Raw genomic sequence first — 20,820 nt, 5'->3', positions numbered from 1 at the left:
GTTGGTCAGGCAGGTCTTGAACTCCTAACGTCAAGTGATCTGCCCGCCTCGGCCTCCCAAAGCGCTAGGATTATAGGCGTGAGCCACCATGCCCAGCCCTGAGTTTTACTTTTTAAAGGAAGCCTGAGTGAGCTCTACCACCTTTAAAGGGGAACAGGATTAAATGCTTTCAGGGTAGAAATCTGGAGACTAGATATTAAATATTTGACTGCCAGATACTTTCAAGCTCAATAATGAATATAAATACTAACTGAAAAACCTTTGTTTAGTATGGTGTATTTTCAAATTTAAACACTTTAAAAATTAATTTTAAATGCTAAGCACTATGTTTATCATCAGAATCTGTGAGTATGAGTAAAATACTTTGAGGGGGACCAAGGAAGCCCAAGATGTTAAACCATACTTATTCTGAGGTTACTATGATATAGTTATTATAAATAATTTATTTTTATTTATTATATATTTATTATTCTGAGAACTAGGCATTTTAAATGCTCTCATCAAATTTCACCTTTAGGTCTTGTAATATTGTACTGGAACTTTGCAGATTACTTGAAGACTGACTAAGACTCAGAACAGCAACAAGGATTGAATCCCTATCTAGAAAAGTTACCATTTGTTCTGAACATACAGTAACTTAAAATCAGGTCAATTGTGTGGGCATACTTACATAAAGTTTATTTTGCTTGGAATTTTGTAGCACATTCGAGATGATAAATCTTCATTATTTCCCTTTTACTTATAGTAGTCTTTTTGATTTGAAAATTTTAAAACTTGACCAAAAAAATGTCAGTGTCTATGATTAGTACCCTTTGTCAAAAGACCAGGACTTTAAAATTAATACCAGCATGGTTCTTTCATGGCTCTGATCCAGCAGGAAGTCGTGGAAATTTCACAGGACACTGTAATCTAAAGCAAGACCCTCTGTTGCTGCTGAACAAATGATAAATAATAGTAACCACCTGAGGTGTTCAGACCAAATAAATTTTGTGTATCTTCAAATTAGCCGTCCTTAAGAATGCACAACAGAAATGGCTGGAAGGAAGCTCAAGTGATCACGAAGATTCAAGAGAAATTCTTATCAATAATTTTTAAGATAAAATTTATTTTTTAGTTGCTCTAAAGAAACCCTCATGCCATATATTTTCTCACCCCTTTCTATGGCACTCTTCTGGATTTAAATTTTATGGAATAGAAATGGTGCCATTCCCCAGTAGAAGAAAACAAGAGTGAGGCAGTGAGATGGATGGGAACATGCTGCCATCTTCTGGCTGTAGTCTGATGAAATGAGAAGCTGGGAAAACCTTCAAACATGGTAACAAGCATCATTTGGAAATCAAATAACTTTTTCAATGTTTTTAACAGGAGTGTGATCAAGTTCATATAGATGATGTTTCCTCTGATGATAATGGGCAGGACTTAAGGTAAGCTATGCCTTTCAGTGCTGTTTCCTACAGAAATTCAGCTGTGGAGTTTTGTACATGTAATTATTTCTTTTTAATGTATTTTGGGTGTTACAGTACCTACAGTTTTGCAACTGATGGCTTCCATGCAGCTGCAAGTAGTGCAAACCTTTGTTTGCCAACAGGTGTGAGAGGAGGGGTTGACTGGATGAGGAAGTTGGCTTTTCGTTACAGAAGAGTAAAAGAATTATATAACACCTACAAGAACAATGTTGGAGGTATGTGTGGCTTTTTAAATCTAACAAAGGCACTCTGCGTATAGGTAGAATTCAAACTGTAGTTTCATGTTAAAGACAATTCTGCTGTAAAGGAAACAAGCAAAAACTCATTAAACCACATCGAGGCAGAAGTTTCTTAGAATTGGTGGGGAAAAATTTAATTACAAAGTAAAACATCCACCACTGTCGCATGAATTGGGAATTCTTTGTGTAACCTTCTGCCCAGACATTTGGTCAGGATTTATAGCAGGGCATTTTGTTTACCCTTTATCAGCTGGTGCTTGGCGCATTATCAGTGAAAACCACACAGAGGAATGGACCAAGGCAATGGAAAGAAGACCTTTCTCAAGAAGAGAGCCTCAAGCATTGAAGGAGAGTTGTTAGCGAGCATTATCTTTCTGGAATCCCATCATAAATAAATATAAACAGTTATTCATGTCATTTCAAAGACTTTAAATAGATTTATCTTTCAAAAAATCACACTTTATGACAATCTGTCTTTCTCATATATAGTGTCAACTATGATTATCATAGTTTTTAAAAGTTCAAATACTTGGCCGGGTGCGGTGTCTCACGCCTATAATCCCAGCACTTTGGGAGGCCAAGATGGGCAGATCACGAGGTCAAGAGATCGAAACCATCCTGGTCAACATGGTGAAACCTCGTCTCTACTAAAAATACAAAAATTAGCTGGGCATGGGGGCGCACGCCTGTAGTCCCAGCTACTCGGAGGCTGAGGCAGGAGAATTGCTTGAACCCAGGAGATGGAGGTTGCAGTGAGCCGAGATCCTGCCATTGCACTCCAGCCTGGGTAACAAGAGCAAAATTCCATCTCAAAAAAAAGAGAAAGAAAAGAAAAGAAAAGTTCAAATATTCTGTAGGTAATATCTAAACCATTTTATACCCCTTCTTATATTTTACAGGAGATATCAAACCTTCGATATCAAAAATGTGATCCTGCATATGTTTCTAGATAGATGATATCTTATTAGAATCAAATTTAGGTAAAAAAGATTCCTAAAATTTGCTATGAGGTCATATCAGATTAATCTCCCAGGATTTTGTTTCTTTATGTTCTTCTCTTTTTTTCTAAAAAGGAAGAGTAATTGAGGAACATAAACTAGAATCCAAAGTAGAATGATACAGCTAAGTATACATGTGCATACTATACATATGTGTATTCACACATTTATCATAGAATACAACATAGTAAATGCAATGTTCATATAATCACATATATCCATATACATCATGAGAGTGGGGCCATGTGTCTGGTCACCTGTTATCCCAGTGCCTAGTGGTAAAACACATAATAATACTCAATAGATACTAAATAACTCCAAGAGAACAAAAAAATATAAAGCCAAAGAGGATAATAATGTTAGCACCAAAAGGGAGCTCAGATAAGGAAGATATTTATTTCCAAATAAGAAATTGACCCCTGCAAGCTGCTGACTTGAATGGGGTTCTAGAGGAGAAACTCTGATTTCCTGATTCACATAGAGCTTGCTGTGCTCTGTACATGATGCTTCTGTAAAATCAAATAAGTATATTTTCTAGTTAAAACCAATGGTGGATAAGACGTTTAACTTTAAAATAAATGTCCCCTTGGGAAATCTGAGTTAATTTTTATCAATCAGATGTCATCATTTCCTTCTTGCAGGGTATTAATAAAATTATTTTAAATGAACAAGAACACTAAGAAATAATCTTGTGTCTTAGAAACTTTAAACAACCACGAATCTACTTTCTGTCATATATGAGCATCTCTTTATTGTAATGAGGACAAATGAAACTTGCTAGAAACTATGAATTTTGATTGGAAAAAAACATTGAAGTGTATATGTGCTCCCAGTATTCTGAAACACAATTTAAGTAAGAAGCTTTCCTTTTTAATGGATTTACATGGTCTTGTTTGATCATAAAAGCAAGAATTGGATCTTTTAAAATAAAAAATTAGCACATCTATATTTTTTCTTATAACATCAATGTTGTAGTTCGTTATTGTCTATAACTGTCCTACACTTCAAGATTTTAGACAAAATTCTTAATTTCTTTTTACATATCAAAGCATTTATAGTAGCATTAGCAATAGTATTAGAAACATTGTAATAGCTACATATGATGATGCCATTGTTACTGTTTGAAAGTTGAAATGATCGTGATTATTAAGAAACTAAATGTTTTCAGACAGTCAAAACATTTGGGGTTTGTGTCCCTAGGTTGGTGGAGCCCAGCTACTCCTCCAGACCTCAAATTATCACAGTCCCTTGGAATGTGACCCAGGCAGGGACATGTTCAAAGCTCTTTCGGTGATTGAGATCCACTGCACCAGATTCTAGGTTCATCAAGGGCAGAGACGGGGGCCACTTTTCACTGTCACTACCTGATACCTAGAAGTTCAGTAAATATTCATTGAAGAAATGAATGGATAATCAGTTCAGAAATGAAGGATCAATATTGACATAAATCTGTATTTCTCTGCATTTCTGATATATACTGAAATAAAAATGATCTATTCTAAACAGAAGGGAGTCTAAACTAGATATTCTGAGAAAATATTCATCTCTTGACTCTGCCTTGCTTTTTGGTGTTGCAGGACTCCTTGGCCCTGCCAAGAGGGATGCCTGGCTACAGTTAAGGGCAGAAATTGAAGGTCTGACAGATTCCTGGCTAACAAACGCACTTAAGTCTTTATCAATTATTAGCACTAGGTAAGTGGAATTGTTACCTTTCTATGTCTATCGTATTGAAGATTTAGTTCTAATTGTACAACATGGATTAAAAAATGGCTTGATTCCTAGATTGTTTTAGATTTTTAGGGGACCTAACTATTCTGAGTTCAGTGATTTGGCATGTGCATGAGAGAGAGGGAGAGTGAGAGAAAGAGAGAGAGTGTGTGTGTGTATTGGGATGGGAGAAGGTTGCTGCTTCTCAATAGACAGGAGACCCTCTCCTGTTTATCTCTCACCACCCATCTCTTCTCACAGCCACTGATACTCCCCACAGAATGGTTACATGACTTCTAATGAAAAAAGAGAATTCTGTAGATGGCAAGGTACAAGGGGTGATGGCAAATATAAAACAGTACTGTATATACAAAAAATGCATGTTTTCAGTGTTGGGGCATAATGTATATATAATATGTATAATGTAATAACATCAGAAAAGCAAGAGAAAGCTCTTGAAAAAATTCTAACCATTTTGTTATTCGAACTAAACAATGAAATTCTGACTTGTGTCCATATAGAGAACAGAATTAAATCAATTTGTAACCAGTTGTACAACCAAGAGCCATATATGCTAATTCATAAAGCAATGTAAATGTACAAAGTGATAAGGTAGACAACTCTACTCTGGTAAGGTAGGGTTGAATCTCTATACTGTTAACTTCCATGATTTTATATCTGAGTTAGGTGAATAAATAAAAACATGCTTAATAAGTAGGAGCTAAATGATGAGAACTCATGGACACATATAGGGAAACAGCAGACACTGGGGCCTACTTGGGGGTGAAGCGTGGGAGGAGGGGGAGGATCAGAACAAAATAACTGTTAGGTACTAGACTTAGTACCTGAGTAATGAAATAATCTGTATAGCAAACACTTGTTACACATGTTTACCTATATAACAAACATACATATGTATCCCTCAACCTAAAATAAATATTAAAAAAAGAATCTGTCAGCATTTCTGTTAAGATTAATGAGATCATGCAGCATTTGCTTTTCTGTTTCTGTGTTAGTTTGCTAAGGATAATGGCCTCCAGCTCCATCCATGTCCTGGCAAAGGGCATGATCTTGTTCTTCTTTATGGCTACATAGTATTCCATGGTGTATACACACCACATTTTCTTTATCCAGTCTATCATTGATGGGCATTTAGGTTGACTTCATGTCTTTGCTATTGTGAATAGTGCTGCAGTGAACATGTGTGTGCATGTGTCTCTATAGTAAAATGATTTACATTCCTTTGGGTGTATACCCAGTAGTGGGATTGCTGGGTTAAATAGTAGTTTTGTCTTTAGGTATTTGAGGAATCGCCACACTGCCTTCCGCAATGGCTGAACTAATTTACACTCCCACCAAAAACCACATGTTCTCACTTATAAGTGGGGGCTAAGTGATGAGAACATGTGGACACATAAAGGGGAACAACACACACTGGGGCCTTTCAGAGGGTAGAGGATGGGAGGAGGGAGAGGATCAGGGAAAAAAAATGGAAATTAGACTTAATACCTGGATGATGAAATAATCTGTACAACAACCCCCCATGACACAAGTTAACCTATGTAACCAACCCGCTGAACTTAAAAGTTAAGAAAAGATTAATGATAAGATGACAAATTGCTAGTTATAAAAAAAAATAAAAAAATAAAAAAACCCAGTATGCTTAATAAATGTATGGGGAACACAGCATTCAGAGAAAGATTTATTTGAACTAATTGAATCAGAATGCAGAAAAAGCTTGACAGGGCAAAAAAAAGTTGATATTAAGAACATGATTGTAAATGAATAGTTGTCACATCCTGCACAGCGTCTGAACTCGTGGCACAGGCAGGAGCTGCATGGATAGCAGAAAGTCCAGATGAAGAGCAGAGGGGAAGTAGCTTCCTATGTCTGATTGGGGAAGCCATGGCAGCTTAGTTTGTCGTTTCTGGGCACCACATTCCAGTGAGGGCTGTGGCAGGGTTGAGGCAGCCTCTGTCAAGTGTGGTAGTCACAGGAGTTTGGACTGTGGAAACCACATAAAAGAAACAAATGGAAGGAGGAGCCAGCAAGCTTAGTCAGAAGAGTCCTGTGTGGATCAAGATTGCTAATTTCAACTGTTTCAGATGTTAGGCTGAAAATCAATTACATTTCTCCCTGTGTCTGTAAAGGAAAGAACTAGGACCAATGAATAGGAATCCTGCAAGGGAAATTCTGACTCTATATAAGGAGGAAATGTCTAACAATTAAGGCCGTTTAAAATGGGACTTGCTGTCTCATGTCCTTTGTAACTGGTGACAAGAGAGACCAGAGGTCAGGGATGCTGGGGTGTGAGGACCCCTAAGCCACTGACATTATGTGTAAACTGTAGTGGAGTGTGCGTTTCTGAGAAGGGGGTTGATAGCTTTCATTATTTCTAAAAGATATCTTTTATATAAGTTAAAGAAGATTATTACATTATTAGATTATATATTTCTATATAATTAATACAGATTATTATTAAACAGGTGGCTTTAAGGCAACTAAAGGAATATGTGATTTTTCAGAAATAAAGATATAGCAAGGGAGGGAGGAGAAAAAGAAATCAACATACATTGAATAGTTACATGCTACGGAATTTGCTGAGTTATCCACACGTATTATCGTATTGGCATAATTGCAGTTTTGCCATTACTTTTAATGGCAAAAACCAAAATTGCTTTTGCATCAACCCAATAGCTTTCACAAAATGCCTGGAATGTCAGAAAAACAGATGCTTTGTTGAATTATGTATCAGAACCCTTAGCAATATTAAGTTGCCTTCTGACCCTAATTATTCGATGAATGTAATCTAAGAATAATCAAAGATATAGGAATATATTTAGGCGGCATTACCTATAATATTTAGAAATCAAAAGCCACTTAAGCAACTGAATTTAGCTTTAAAAACTTCTGGTGCATGTACATGATAGAGTAGTTTTTGTACATTGTTTTGTTGGGAGAGGGAAAATAATCGTTAATAGATATAAACAGGCTCATGATCTAAATACATAAAGTAGAATACGGGAAAACAAAATCTGTATACAAACAGAAACACTTAAAGTAAATGCACAAAATGGAGACAGCAGTTGTCTCTGAATGGTTCAATAATAATTAATGCTTTTTGTTTTCTTCTTTTTATTTGTCTTTTATACATTTTCCTGTTATGAGTATATACGCTGTTTATAATTTAAAAAGAAAGATGTAACTCTGAATATCACACAGTGCAAGTCATGAAATTTCATATCAAAATCACGTCTCTAAACTTTAAAAGTCTGTGCTTCATTTTATTCTACCATGTTTTCATTCTGTAACATTTACCTATGTATGACTTTTAATAGTCTATTGTTTTGACAAAATAATTTGTAGAACTTTAAGCATCACAGTATAGTCATGGGTTTGTGCATTCTTCGTAATAATCTGCCATTATTTGAGGAGCGTCTGCCTGCTGATAGGCAATATCTGATGAATATTGAAAGGGACCATTCATTAAGGAATTTAGAGACCACAGTGACAATTTTAAATCTATTAGAAGTTATTTAGTATTAGAAAACAAATATGTATATTTCCTCCCTATTTTAGGAGTAACTGCGTAAATGTCTTGGTAACGACAACACAACTGATCCCAGCACTTGCGAAGGTTCTACTGTATAGTTTAGGAGGTGCTTTCCCCATTGAGAATATTTACAGTGCAACTAAAATAGGTAAGGAAATTATTTTAAACTCTGTATGGAATGTGTCCATATCTGTGTGTCTCCGCATGGTTCCCTTTTTCATCAGTTTCACTTAGTACATAAAACAAATTTGGATAAAGTTCAAATTATAAAGTCCCCTGCAACTTATCGTGCATATGTGAATTTTCTGAGAACTGTTGCCTAGTGACATTATGAACTCAGTATCTGAGTATAGACATTTCATTCTTGTATTTCACAGAATATCACAGCACATGTTATCTAAATAATATGTAATATCTCTAGCCATAGTATGTAATAGTTTAATTAGTATGGAGTATAGTGTTGCATCCTTGCATATGCAGTAATCTAGATCCAAGATAAAAATACTATTTGGCTTTGCAGGGGAGTCTTAGATGGATTGAACTAGTGTCCTTAATTAGACAAAAAAAAATTAAAAGAATTTCATGAATCAGAAAACAAAACATAATAGGAATATTCATAACATGAGTGACTGGAAATCTACATTTCCAAAAATGTACAGTAGCAATCAAAGAACCAGCACCTTGTTTATTTAGATAATATCGATTTGTGGAGCCATCTTTGATTTTTAAGTGCATTTCTCACAGACTCCAACTTTTAATAAACATTCAAAAGCAAAACTTCATCAACTTCTGCTACATTGAAAGAGTTAAAAGAAAACTGATGTATTCCACTGTCTGTCAAGGAAATACTTGGGAAAATAAGTGGGTTGTATAATATGCCTTGAAGGTCAACAAACTTGGGCTCTGGCACATTGACAAGAGAAGTTCAAAATCCTAAAATCCCCCACCAAAAATAACCTGCCCTGGGCTTTGAGGAGGTCTGATGTTGGCCTTGGCAAAAGGAGCCTCCAGTTGCAGCTGTTTCAAGAGTACAGCTAAGGAGAGCCAAGCTTCCTAGAGTAAATTTCAATTGTCACAAGCACTGTAGTCCAGAGCCTGGATATCAATACCATACATTTTTAATGCAAATGTATGTATTTATGTCAGCAGGACTAATAGAAGATAATTTTGCTTTTTGAGAAATCCAATAATTTTATGGCAAAATAAACATTTATTTTAGTAAGGACAGTATTCTATTGGCCAAATAGTTCCTTATATTTAATCTGAAAAAAAGTCATTTTTATTTTTCCCTTTAAGCTAGTATTTTTTGGAGTCCTGAACCATCAGATTAAGAAAAAAGGCAGAAGTAACGATGGCTGCATGAACATTCTGGGAGTGTGGGAGTGAAATTTAGAGAATAATGCCAATGTTAGGTTTTTTTTTTTTTTTTTTTTTGAGACGGAGTTTTTCTCTTGTTACCCAGGCTGGAGTGCAATGGCGCGATCTCGGCTCACCACAACCTCTGCCTCCCGGGTTCAAGCAATTCTCCTACCTCAGCCTCCCGAGTAGCTGGGGCTACAGGCCACGCCACCATGCCCAGCTAATTTTTGTATTTTTAGTAGAGACAGGGTTTCACCATGTTGACCAGGATGGTCTCGATCTCTTGACCTCTTGATCCACCCGCCTCGGCCTCCCAAAGTGCTGGGATTACAGGCTTGAGCCACCGCGCCTGGCCACCAATGTTTTAAAAACAAAGAACATGTAGAAATTCCACGGTTATGTTCCCATAGTGCAATCAGCGGATACCAGTGTTGTCAGTACTGTGGCCCTGTCAGACAGCACCCTTAGTAGAAGTTATATGAGCAGGCTAACTCTCACACACTTGAAGAAAGGCATTGTTTATCAAGGTAAATTGACTTCTTAGTATTTCCTCATTTCTGAGGTGAACCTTCAGTTTTTCACTGGAACGTATTTAGCTGACATGTCTTTGCTACTTAAAATTTATTTTTAGAATTAAACAAAGATTGTTAAAACGTATAGTTGCCTGTAAAGTTGCCTCAGTACTCTGTTGGTAGAGAAAAACATACTAATATTTTCTCTAGGTCAAATGCTTAACCCTAGTGATGTTTTTGGAGTGTGAAACACATTTGTTTAATCATCTGTCCTAAGTAACTCCTTACATTATTCAAATATGTGTTGATTTCATAAACCCAGATGTTGTGAGCTAGTTCAAGTGATGTTCAAGAGGCATTAAATTAACACTTTATGAATCTTTAGGTTAATGAATACAACGGCTGGAAGAATAAGCAGTGCATTGTTTTTCAGGCAAGGAAAGCTGTTTTGAGCGTATAGTGTCCAGATTTGGCACTAACATAACTTATGTTGTGATTGGAGATGGCCGAGATGAGGAGCATGCCGCTAACCAGGTAACTTCATTCTGAACTTTATCTCATTTATCTTCCAGGAAAAGAAAGTTGCTTTGAACGAATAATGCAAAGGTTTGGCAGAAAAGTAGTGTATGTTGTAATTGGGGATGGTGTAGAAGAAGAACAGGCAGCAAAAAAGGTAACCTGTCTCAAACAATGTTGGTGTGATACTTCTAATGCAAGCCTTTTTGTTTGCATTTCTGTAGTTTGGCCCAATGGCAGCTTGACAAATGATTTAAATTTAGAGATGCAAAGCAATAAGAGCATGAGAGGATCAATACTTACATTCAAATAAACCATTTGGAGTTTAGCATTTTTTACCTGATGATAGGAAATGCAGAGAAATTTAGTTATATGTATTTATGTGTTTGGATGTATATACATATAGTAATATATATATTTGTGTGGGCGTGTGTATATATATGCTTATATATATATGCACATATATATATTAATATACATACAATATGCACAGATATAGATGAACCAGGGGATCTGCAAGAAAGATGGGGGAGGGGAAGCAACCATTGTTAAGTACATGAAATTTAGCAAGATAAAGATTAATGAGCTCCATACAAAACTCATGTGAGTAGTTGATGAGACCTGCATACCATATGGTCCTTGTGAGTGCCTGGAAGTAGCATGCTCAATGATAAGGAATGCTGAGGGCAGATTACATAGCTGAAGAAAAACTGCTACAAGAGATGGTAATCAGCGCTACTGAAATGGGATGTATTGCTCAGATCCTTTTGCACCAATTGTCTTAGCGGTAATGTGCCTCGCATGTCCTAGAAGAGCTTCATCTGTTTTGGTGAGCCAGTGGTACTTGATTGAAGCCAAGCAGCTGGCTTTGAACACATTCAGATCTCACAGGCCTAAGTGTTTTAATAAGCCTTTTCATCTGGCCCATATTTCTGAAGAAGAAACCAAGGCAATTAAAAACCATTAAATGGTTGGTTCAATATCAAAAGAAGAATGATATCAGGATTGGCCCCCAACACCAGGCTGTCAGTCAACTCCACACTGAGATCTACTGCCGCCTTCACTGAATGATAGAAAAATATCATCTAGCCAAGATAAAAGTGATAGAATTTGCAAAACAAAGCCAGATGAATTAGTATTTTTGAACAATGACATACCAGCTTACATTGTTTTACAAAGAAAAAATGTTATTCTTTATTACCCTAAGGACGTTTTAAACCATCATCTAATAAAGCCTTCACCACTTGCATGTGCTGGAGTGTTTACCTGTTTTCAAAAACAGTCAACATAAACAGTTTTATAGAAAAGTTTACAGCTATAAGAGAAAGGAAATGATGTATGTTTCTAGTTGATTTAAATCAAGCAAAATGGAGAAAAGGAAAGCACTTCCACTTTAGAAGATTTGGTGACAGTACTGGCAGCCATACTTGAAAATCTCCATGCTTTTCGATTATCTTTGAGAGAATGGGTTCAGGCTCTGCCTCCCACAGAACACCTCAGCCTTCATTAGCAGTGTCAATGACCCAAGACAGCACACTGGCCCCAAGCATGTCCTGTATGAGGTCAGGACTGCAGCCTCAAGAAATACAGCTTTCATTGCTGACTACCATTTACAATGCTTCCAGTCACACTCAAATGAAATATCTTCTGGAGTTTGTCAATGTCCTGGGTCCATGTTATGATTTTTCCTATTGGCATCATAGTTATACACAGCAAAGAGCAGCCAATGATTAGTGATACAGCCCTGCTCCAGCCAAATTTACATGTCGTTTAGCTTATACCGATTAAATTCATGTATAATTCACTTTTCCAAACCAATGAAGATGTATGTCTTTGACAATTAAAGCTTAACCGAGTCTACCCGTTTTCCACAGCATTAATGTTTAGATTCGGTTTACCAGTTGTTACACCGCCTACTTACTTTATACGTAAAACTTCAGGAGGGAAAGGCATGACCCTGAATGGAAAAGAATCTCAGATAGAATGCTATTTCCAAATGGTTGTTTATGTAGGTACAGTTTTGGTGACGGTGAAGGCTTATTATTCTATTTTAAAGCACAGGTGGTTGGTTTCTCTAGTACCCAGAATGCATGCTTTTCTTTGGATGTAGCAGTAATCGCATGTGCAGAAATGTTAATTAAGTACTGTTTTGTTGTTACAAATAGATCTGAGCTGAATGAAAATAAATGGTACTTCTGTGTGAATTCCTATGCTTTAATTTGACCTAGACATATTTTGTTTGAGAAATTTAAGAAAAAATATCAAAGTTTAGGAATAGGAATGCCTAATTGCGCTCTTCTGTAGAAACATATAATATTAATACAAGCTGCATATGTAGTTTGACATTTTCTAGAAGCCACATCTTAAAAAATTAAAAAGAGACAGGTAGAATTATAACATGTCCACCCAGTATATCCAAAATAATTGTCTTGACATCTAATTAATATAAAAGTTATTGAAGCCACATTTATATTCTTTTTTGTTGTTGTAAGTCTTTGAAATTCAGTATGTATTTTAAACTGGACTAACCACATTTCAAGTGACCAATCACCACAATTGGCTGGTGGCTACCATAGTGTACAGCAAGGAATTATATGAAATAAGGATTATTATACTACTTAATTCTTAAACGAAATGTCTTTTGCATGTTTTATATCTATATACTCATTCCCCGTAGATACACGAAAAGATATTTTCTACATACATATTCTAGAAGATGTCATCAGCCCAAACTTACAAATGCTTTTGTTTTGTCAGTTGCTGTAGTGCAGGGGTTTTTTCTTTTTCATTGTCATCGCCAGTGGGGTGTCTTTAGACTTTTATTTTCTAATTACACCCTTTCATGAAGTTGTAATGCCACAGATGTACTGTATACTATTATAGTGTATCTTTGGAGGACCACAAACCATTGTAATGTCTAAGATTTTCTGCCCCACAAGAACTCATTTTTGTCCCCTTGGGGATGATATCTTCCATTGAAAATGCATGCTAGAGTACTTTCTCTCAACTCTATGTCAATGAAATAAATCAACTCTACTGGCTTGGCTTTCCCAGACAAGTAAGAAAATTACCATCCCCACATTTTTTCTACTTTATATAGTCCTGCTTCAAATTATTTTTATACCGAAAGGAATTCATCCTCTTTTCCTCCTAGATGAACAAAATTAAGAAGTTTATCATTTTATTTTATTTTTAACTCAGAGATAGGCCTGTAAGTTTGATGCACGGATTTAAAACTTACTTTCCATCAGCCAGGTAGTTTTTTGATGCCCACTTGCTTTCCGAGATGTTGATGTCGGTAATGATACTTCCAGAATAAATATTAAACTGCCGAAGAAAATGTTAGTATGTTAATATTTGCTAATATGCTCACTAAAATCCAGTTCAGATCTATTTCTCTGTTACTTTGACAGTGCCATATTGGTGCTGCCAAGCCTTCACATATGATCATCCCGCCTTTAAACTCCCTGCCCTGAACTTGGGTGGACCACACATCCCTGTGTGTGCTGCTGCTTCATTGAGATGATGGTTGTGATCTCTCTCTATGCCTCATTCCTTCTCCTTCTCTCTCCCATCCCTCCTTCTCCTAACCACGCAGCACAACATGCCCTTCTGGAGGATATCCAGTCACTCAGACCTCCTGGCTCTCCACCAAGCACTGGAATTAGAGTATTTGTAACTGTGTTCTGTAGCCAGAGATCCGTTTTTTATATTTCAAGTACACTGAATTTTTATGTGTGATTCAATGCCTCTGGCGCTACACATATAAGTTGTCTTAATGGATGAAATCATATTTGGAATAAGAATTCCAGAATGAAGAATTCAGATTGCTGAATGGAGTTAAACTTTAGTGCTACAGAAAAGACACTCTATGGTCTTATATTTACAACACTTTAATGGGTTCTTTAAAAAATCTGTGGAGGTTGCTGGTACACACCGAATGAGTCCGAACTGGAATGAGCAGCTTTATCAAAGAACTCTCACTCTGGCAAAGCAGCAACACACGTGCCCCGTCTGACAAGGTGGTCAACGACATTCCTCAAAATGAGAGATTTTCTCAGCCCTGAGGTTTGAATCTGACTTTAGCCTACCTAGCCCAGAAAATCTGAATTGGAATGCACTCAGACTGTAGAAGGACAGTCCTATCTAGACCTGTAATTTGTGTAAATTATTGATGAAAATAATTTACTGTGACTTTATTAGCAGCTGACTTTCAAAGTGGATGCAATTTTTCTTTCATTTGTCGGGGAGGGGAGTGGGAGGGGAAATGGGAATATAATATTGTCTCTTTTTTAAGTTTGGCAAACAGAATGTTCATACTGATGTGTTGTGCCTTAAAGACAAGACAGCATTTGTGTGTTACAATGTAACTTTGGTTAAAATCTCTGTAGATAATGAAAAACAAAAACCTTTGTGATGATTCTTAACATGACCAAATTTAAAAGTCAAGCTCTCAAAGCTTAATTACTGCATCAGCAAGAAACTGAGTATTTGTTGCAATAAGAAAACAACAATAAAGGAAAGCTTGTGTTTTATTTGGGTTCTTAATAATTCCAATAATTGTATGAGGCAACTATTTGCGCATCCAACCATAAGCAGAAGGTTTGGGAAAGATTATGGGACCTTTACTTAGAAAGTGAAATGTATGTAGAAGTCTCAAGTACCCCTTCTACAGTTTTGCTGGAGAAAACTAAGAGCCATATTCATGACAACTTGCACAGTTTTGAGGTTGAGACTTTTGATATGTGTAAGTTGCAGAGAGGAAGATATTATCATGCAAATCATGAGCAATTATCACATAAACGTTTTTAGAATATGCATGGACATGGCGTCAAATTCACATTGAGTGAACATGGCTTAAAATAAAGCTAAGTGTTTTTATTCCCAATGTCATTGCACAAATGATAATATCATCAGTAATGGAAGGCAGATCTCCCAGATGGTGTCTAATGAAAGCAATGAGTCTATGAAAATTTTACCTAGAATATCATTGTAAATTAAATTAGCAAGTGAGCTGGATCTTGACAGCATCACTGAAATGACAACAGCAAAATAGTACCTGGTTCTCCATCTGAATACATCAATGCAGGTTCTCTTCCTGACAGGCTTGCATTTGTTAGTTTCTGCCTGTATCATTACTGCGCAATGGATGGCATTCATTACCAGAAGAACCTGTCATCACTGTGTTTGCATGGTTTTTTTTTCCTTGTGTGCAGCCCATGTTGGGAACATGATACAGGTTCTCCTCTTATTTCCTATGACATGATTTCCCTTGTGGAAATTTAAGACTTTAAGAACTAGAGTATTTTAATGGTGTCTGCACCTGCAGTTCTGTGTTTAAAATATCATAATGTGGATCCTGGAGTCAGGCTACTCATCAGTGCCCCTAGCCAGAGGCTGGTTCATGAGTTCATCGCTTGGGGCCTCTGAGGCTTCAATAAAGTCTACATTTTGCTCACAGATCACAACATTCACTGTGGAAATATGATTTCATTTCTTCAGGCTACAAACCTGTATTTCTTTACTGAATGCTAAGGCCATGTTTATATTGGGCAGAAAGATATTGAGATCCCAGTTTTGCACAAGATTGTGATTTCATCATCTAAACCTTAAACTTATCCTTTAAATTTTGTAGCTTTTGGCTGCCTCTGCCCCAAGTACTATTCCAGGCAAATTAAAGTTGGAATACTTTCAATAATATAAAAATAATGATAAATTTTACACATTTGTTGGCCTCTAGCTTGAAAATAGCAGTTAAAAAAATTTAAGTGTTGCCTTGATTATCAGCACTTATTTTGTGCACCAAATCCTTAAATATTTATTACTGTGAATAAAAACAAATCATCTTTACTGTATAGCCTGTTTCTTTTCTTTTTTTTTTTTTTTTTTTTGAGATGGAGTTTTGCTCTGTCGCCAGCCTGGAGTGCAGCGGCGCAATCTCGGCTCATGCAACCTCCGCCTTCTGGGTTCAAGCGATTCTCCTGCATCAGGCTCCCAAGTAGCTGGGACCACAGGCGCATGCCACCACGCCCGGCTAATTTTTGTATTTTTAGTAGAGATGAGGTTTCACCATGGCCAGGATGGTCTCGATCTCTTGACCTCATGATCCACCCGCCACGGCCTCCCCAAGTGCTGGGATTATAGGCGTGAGCCACCATGCCCGGCCAGCCGGTTTTTTTGAATGATAGAACTGTGGCATTACATCTAAACTTGTTAAGTCTTTTCATATCAAACAAGCAAGGCTTTTTATGCTGCTAAATTTGCACATGCAGAAAGAAACACCCTATGGAAGGGCAAAGAGAAGTTGGCTGGTTGCATCACCCCATGCTGTTTCTCACACACGTCTTTTTTTCTGATTCTGTGTTCAGAAGAGGCTGACAGCATAAAACATAAATGCTAGATTGACGGACAACAACTTGCTTGGCACAACAGTGCTGCAGGCCCACTAGCCAGCATCACAGCTTGGCCACGGGACTTTGAGCATACGCAAACTAGAACTCTTCCCTTCCCACCTTAGGAACAGAAAATCCCCTTCCTTTCTAATCTGAAAAATGAAAACCGAACTAACAAACACAAAAACAACCCCTTGGCAGTTCCCACCTCCTATTTACATACGGAATATTGTGCCTTATTGTAAACCAGTTTGAAAAAATGTTCTGTAACTAAAGTGGGTTTTTGGCTGTTATGTATACAAGCTTGGTATATTACTAGAAATGATAACCACCTTGTGTTGCACCTTAAAAATATCAAAACCACGTGATTTCAGTAGCAAAATAGGTGGCCTGGCTACAGAATTATAGCATACAATTAGGACACTATGCCCCTGCAAAAATGTGTAAATCAAATTCAGAGACAAAAACATGTTTTAGAATCATACAGTTTGCACACAAAAAGTAGGTAATAACTGTCTCTAAAAATGCTTTCTCCTTAGTCTGTGATGAGCTAAGATTCAGAATAGCGTCAACAGCATGCTCCTGTATGAAGCTGCTTTTTAAAGCACATTTGTTTATGACAGGCCTGCGTTCTCGGTGAATATGGCATTTAGTATTTCTTTCTAAAACAAACTTAAGCATCATGAGCCAAAGTTGCATTTTGACTCCCAACTACAGTAGCATTATGGACAGCTCCAAATGTCAAGGGTTTCTGTTATATATTAGTAAAGTATAGATTATCGGGGCCTACATAATTTAAAGAAATGTAAATTAATATTAAAAGCTTGTAAAAATATGTATATCTTTACTATTTCTCAATAAATACCTTTGCAAATGTTTTCATTTCCTTCACCCTCCCATGTTGTAGAGTTTTGTATGTTTACGTAGCTTGGTTCTGAATCATGTGAAATTTGTATTTAGGTTTTCGGTCTTCATAACTTTTCTTTTTTGTACCTAAGTTGCATAGTTTTCAGTTAAGGCAAAATGAGATGTGACACAGTAAAACGTCACTAATTATGACTGAAAGTGGTCTACTTTACTGAAAAAATGTCAGTTGCATAATTTTTTACACACAAGTAGCTATATCAAGTAAGTATAATGCATAATGTAGCTACAATTCACTAATGATAAAGTAATTAGAATATTTAGACCTATTAGAATATTTAAAGCAAGTATCCTTTAGGTGAATGTGGGACATAGTTTTTAAGTATCTTCCAAGAGGATAAAAAGGTAGTTTTCTGTAACAGACTTAATAGTTCCTTTATTGTCTGGTGTATAGAATTTATTTATTTGCAAATCTGTTGTTCCCATGTAAACCAAATGCAAATTTCAGATCAACCTCTGCTCATTCACAAGTTTTAAAAATGTCAGCCTCCAAATTAATGAGATTTAAGTGGAGTTATGTGGCAACATTCTAGTAAGCCTTACACCATCCAAAAATCACTTCTGGTTTACAGAAAATGAAAATGTTTAAAATTAATTTAATATGTAAAGCTCCTTTCTTTTCTCTTATATCCAGTTGACACTGAAATTAAATTTGTGAGAAAGACTAAATAATACGTATCATATCCCAGCTCTCCACTGAACCCCAAACAAATGTATCTTGTTTGCTTATTTATAGACCTGCTTGGAAGAAAGGACCTCTCAAATCAACATGTCCAAATCTGAGCTTGTGCTTCTGCACCGGCCCCTTCTCGCCTTTCCCATGACTACCACCCCAGCTGGAACCCGCATCCTTTCTCACCTAGATAAGTACATCAGCCTCTAGCTTAGTCTGCCTTTCTTGGCCCTCACACCCTTTCACTATATCTTATCACACTAACCAGAACCATACTGTGCATCAGAGGATGTCCTTCCTCTTCTTGGAAACCATCCATAGGATGTCTCTCCAGCTTGGAAACCTTTCCGGCTCGCTTGGCACAAAGACCAGTGACCTTTGCAATGGCCTGTAAGACCCACAGGCACTATCCCTGGTGAGCTCTTCCCTCCTCTGGCTCACAACTCACTGCCAAACTGGCACCTCTGTGTTTGGCACATACCTGCACCCACCCACCTGCTGCAGGGCCTTCGCACTCGTTGAAAAGGTTTTCACCCAGATCTCTGCATCACCTATGCCCTGGGTTTCTTCAGTTCTTAAAGAATACCTTGTTGCCATAAAGGTCCTCCTTTCTGGAATTGTGCCTGCCTCCCCAACACTTCCAGCATTTTCCTTCTTTGCTAATAAAAAATACTTAGTTCTTAGATTAATCCAACATGATACACATTTATTTTCTGTGTTGTTGACTCATCCTTTGCAATGTGTAGACCATAGAAAAACACTTACATGAGCATGATCTAGAATTAAAGAGATTTAAAGTGGCAGAGGACCATGTGTGATGGCTCATGTCTGTAATCCCAGCACTATGGGAGGCCAGTGGGAGGATCACTTTAGTTGAAGAGTTCAAGACCAGCCTGAACAACATGGAGAGACCCTGTCTCTCTCTCTGTCTCTTTTTTTAAATAACCAGATGTAATAGTGTTTGCCTATAGTCCCAGCTACTTATGGTGCCAAGACAGGAGGATCACTGGAGCCTGGGAGGTGGAGGCTGCAGTGAGCTGTGATCACACCACTGCACTCTAAGCCTGGGTGACAGAGCAAGACCTTGTTTCTAAAAATAAATAAATAAAAATTAAAATAAATGATCAAGGTAGATTTGAAAAGGAAAAGGAGGGAAGAAAACATACACAGGAACTGTGTGGGTTTTTACACCTTAGCTGAAGTGTTGGCTGTCCTAATAATTTATGAAAATAAAGAGCAAGGGTGGCAATAAGCAAAGATGTAATTGAAAAAAGGATGGCGATAGGCAAAGATTGTAATTGGAAAGACGATCATACATGACCTGAGAATGATCGTCTGGATAAAAACGTTTACAATGAATCAGTAATTGCCTCCTTTATGCCCCCTTTTTCCCTTTCATAAAAGAAAAAGTATGCAACATTAGTAGGTTTAATTGACTTAAAGTACTTAAAGCTACACACAAAAAAACATGTAAAAATCAGATCTCTCTGCAAACTGTGTGGTTCATGATTCTGAGTCCCTAAAACTAAACTGTTTTTGAAGGGTAGGATATTATTTAGTTAGCAAAAGATAACCATTTATTTTTTTAATCCAGGGTCTTGCTTGTTGTCCAGGCTGGAGTGCAGTGGTGCCATCATTGCTCACTGTAACCTTGAACTCCTGGATTTAAGCGATCCTCCCGCCTCAGCCTCTCAAAGTGTTGGGATTACAGATGTGAACCACTGCACCCAGAAAATAACCGTTATTTAACGTCTCTGCATGGTTGTATATATTCTTTAAAAGTTATTGGATGTAATTCTGGCAAAGCATATATGGGTTCCAATGCACAGGTCACTACTCAAATCAGTCTACATTTGACTGGGCCGGAGTCAATTCTTGGGATATACTGTAGTCAACAAAGATGCTCTCTCAGAGCCTCGAGGGGAAAATGTTCATTGTGCCCAAGTTCTGACTTTCAACAGAAATAGTATCCATTATTCCTTAGCTTTTCCTTCATCCACAGAACCTTCCAGGTCTATGTTAGCACACAGTTTGAAAAATCTCCAAATGTAATATGCTAAGGAATCTCTGACAATGCATATAACTCTGTACAAGCCAGATGATTATTTTCCCTCCCAACTAAATGGCGTTTGATTGTAGCTTGCTGGGATAGCGTCTGTATGACTGAAAGGCAAAGCATTGTCCTTAGTAGTCATGAAATCTTAGATTCTTATGCCTCATGTCTGCTATGACGTTGCCATTTTAGTTTTCAGATGAGCCTTCAGTGAAAATATGCAGATTTAAAGTGTATTGGGAAAGGCAGAGGGGCCACCAAGTAAATCAGCCTCCACAGAACACAGCAGAGTAGTGCCAACCCTAAACTCATCACAGTCCTGACCCTTAAGGTTCCTATGCTTTTCAGTGGGGTGATTCTTAAGATAATGAATGAAGGGTGTTAGAAGGGGATAAGCACAGGGGCATGGTGAGTCACTTGCAGAGAAA

The 20,820-nt window shown here is 37.2% G+C and overlaps 1 protein-coding gene across 11 annotated transcripts in view; it reads left to right on the top strand.

Annotated features, from left to right (window-relative positions):
- The window catches only part of EYA4 (EYA transcriptional coactivator and phosphatase 4), a 271,605-nt gene extending 256,853 nt beyond the window's left edge, over positions 1 to 14,752 (top strand). For 6 of the 11 annotated variants that reach the window (XM_032274734.1, XM_032274742.1, XM_032274739.1 and 3 more), the window contains 6 exons: positions 1,366 to 1,424; positions 1,521 to 1,681; positions 4,281 to 4,395; positions 7,990 to 8,111; positions 10,407 to 10,507; positions 13,949 to 14,752. In XM_032274734.1, coding sequence (XP_032130625.1) covers positions 1,366 to 1,424; positions 1,521 to 1,681; positions 4,281 to 4,395; positions 7,990 to 8,111; positions 10,407 to 10,507; positions 13,949 to 14,029 — 639 coding nt within the window. In that variant the 3' untranslated portion in view covers positions 14,030 to 14,752. Of the gene's footprint in view, positions 1 to 1,365; positions 1,425 to 1,520; positions 1,682 to 4,280; positions 4,396 to 7,989; positions 8,112 to 10,267; positions 10,369 to 10,406; positions 10,508 to 13,948 lie in introns of all 11 variants that reach the window. The other 5 variants (XM_032274743.1, XM_032274737.1, XM_032274735.1 and 2 more) reach the window with 1 other exon arrangement.
- Positions 14,753 to 20,820: the final 6,068 nt, after the last annotated feature.

This window comes from Sapajus apella, unplaced genomic scaffold (genome assembly GCF_009761245.1).
Source record: "Sapajus apella isolate SASKATOON/1434 unplaced genomic scaffold, GSC_monkey_1.0 scaffold6, whole genome shotgun sequence".
Lineage (NCBI taxonomy): Eukaryota > Metazoa > Chordata > Mammalia > Primates > Cebidae > Sapajus > Sapajus apella.
This window is presented reverse-complemented; position numbering and strand designations above follow the sequence as displayed.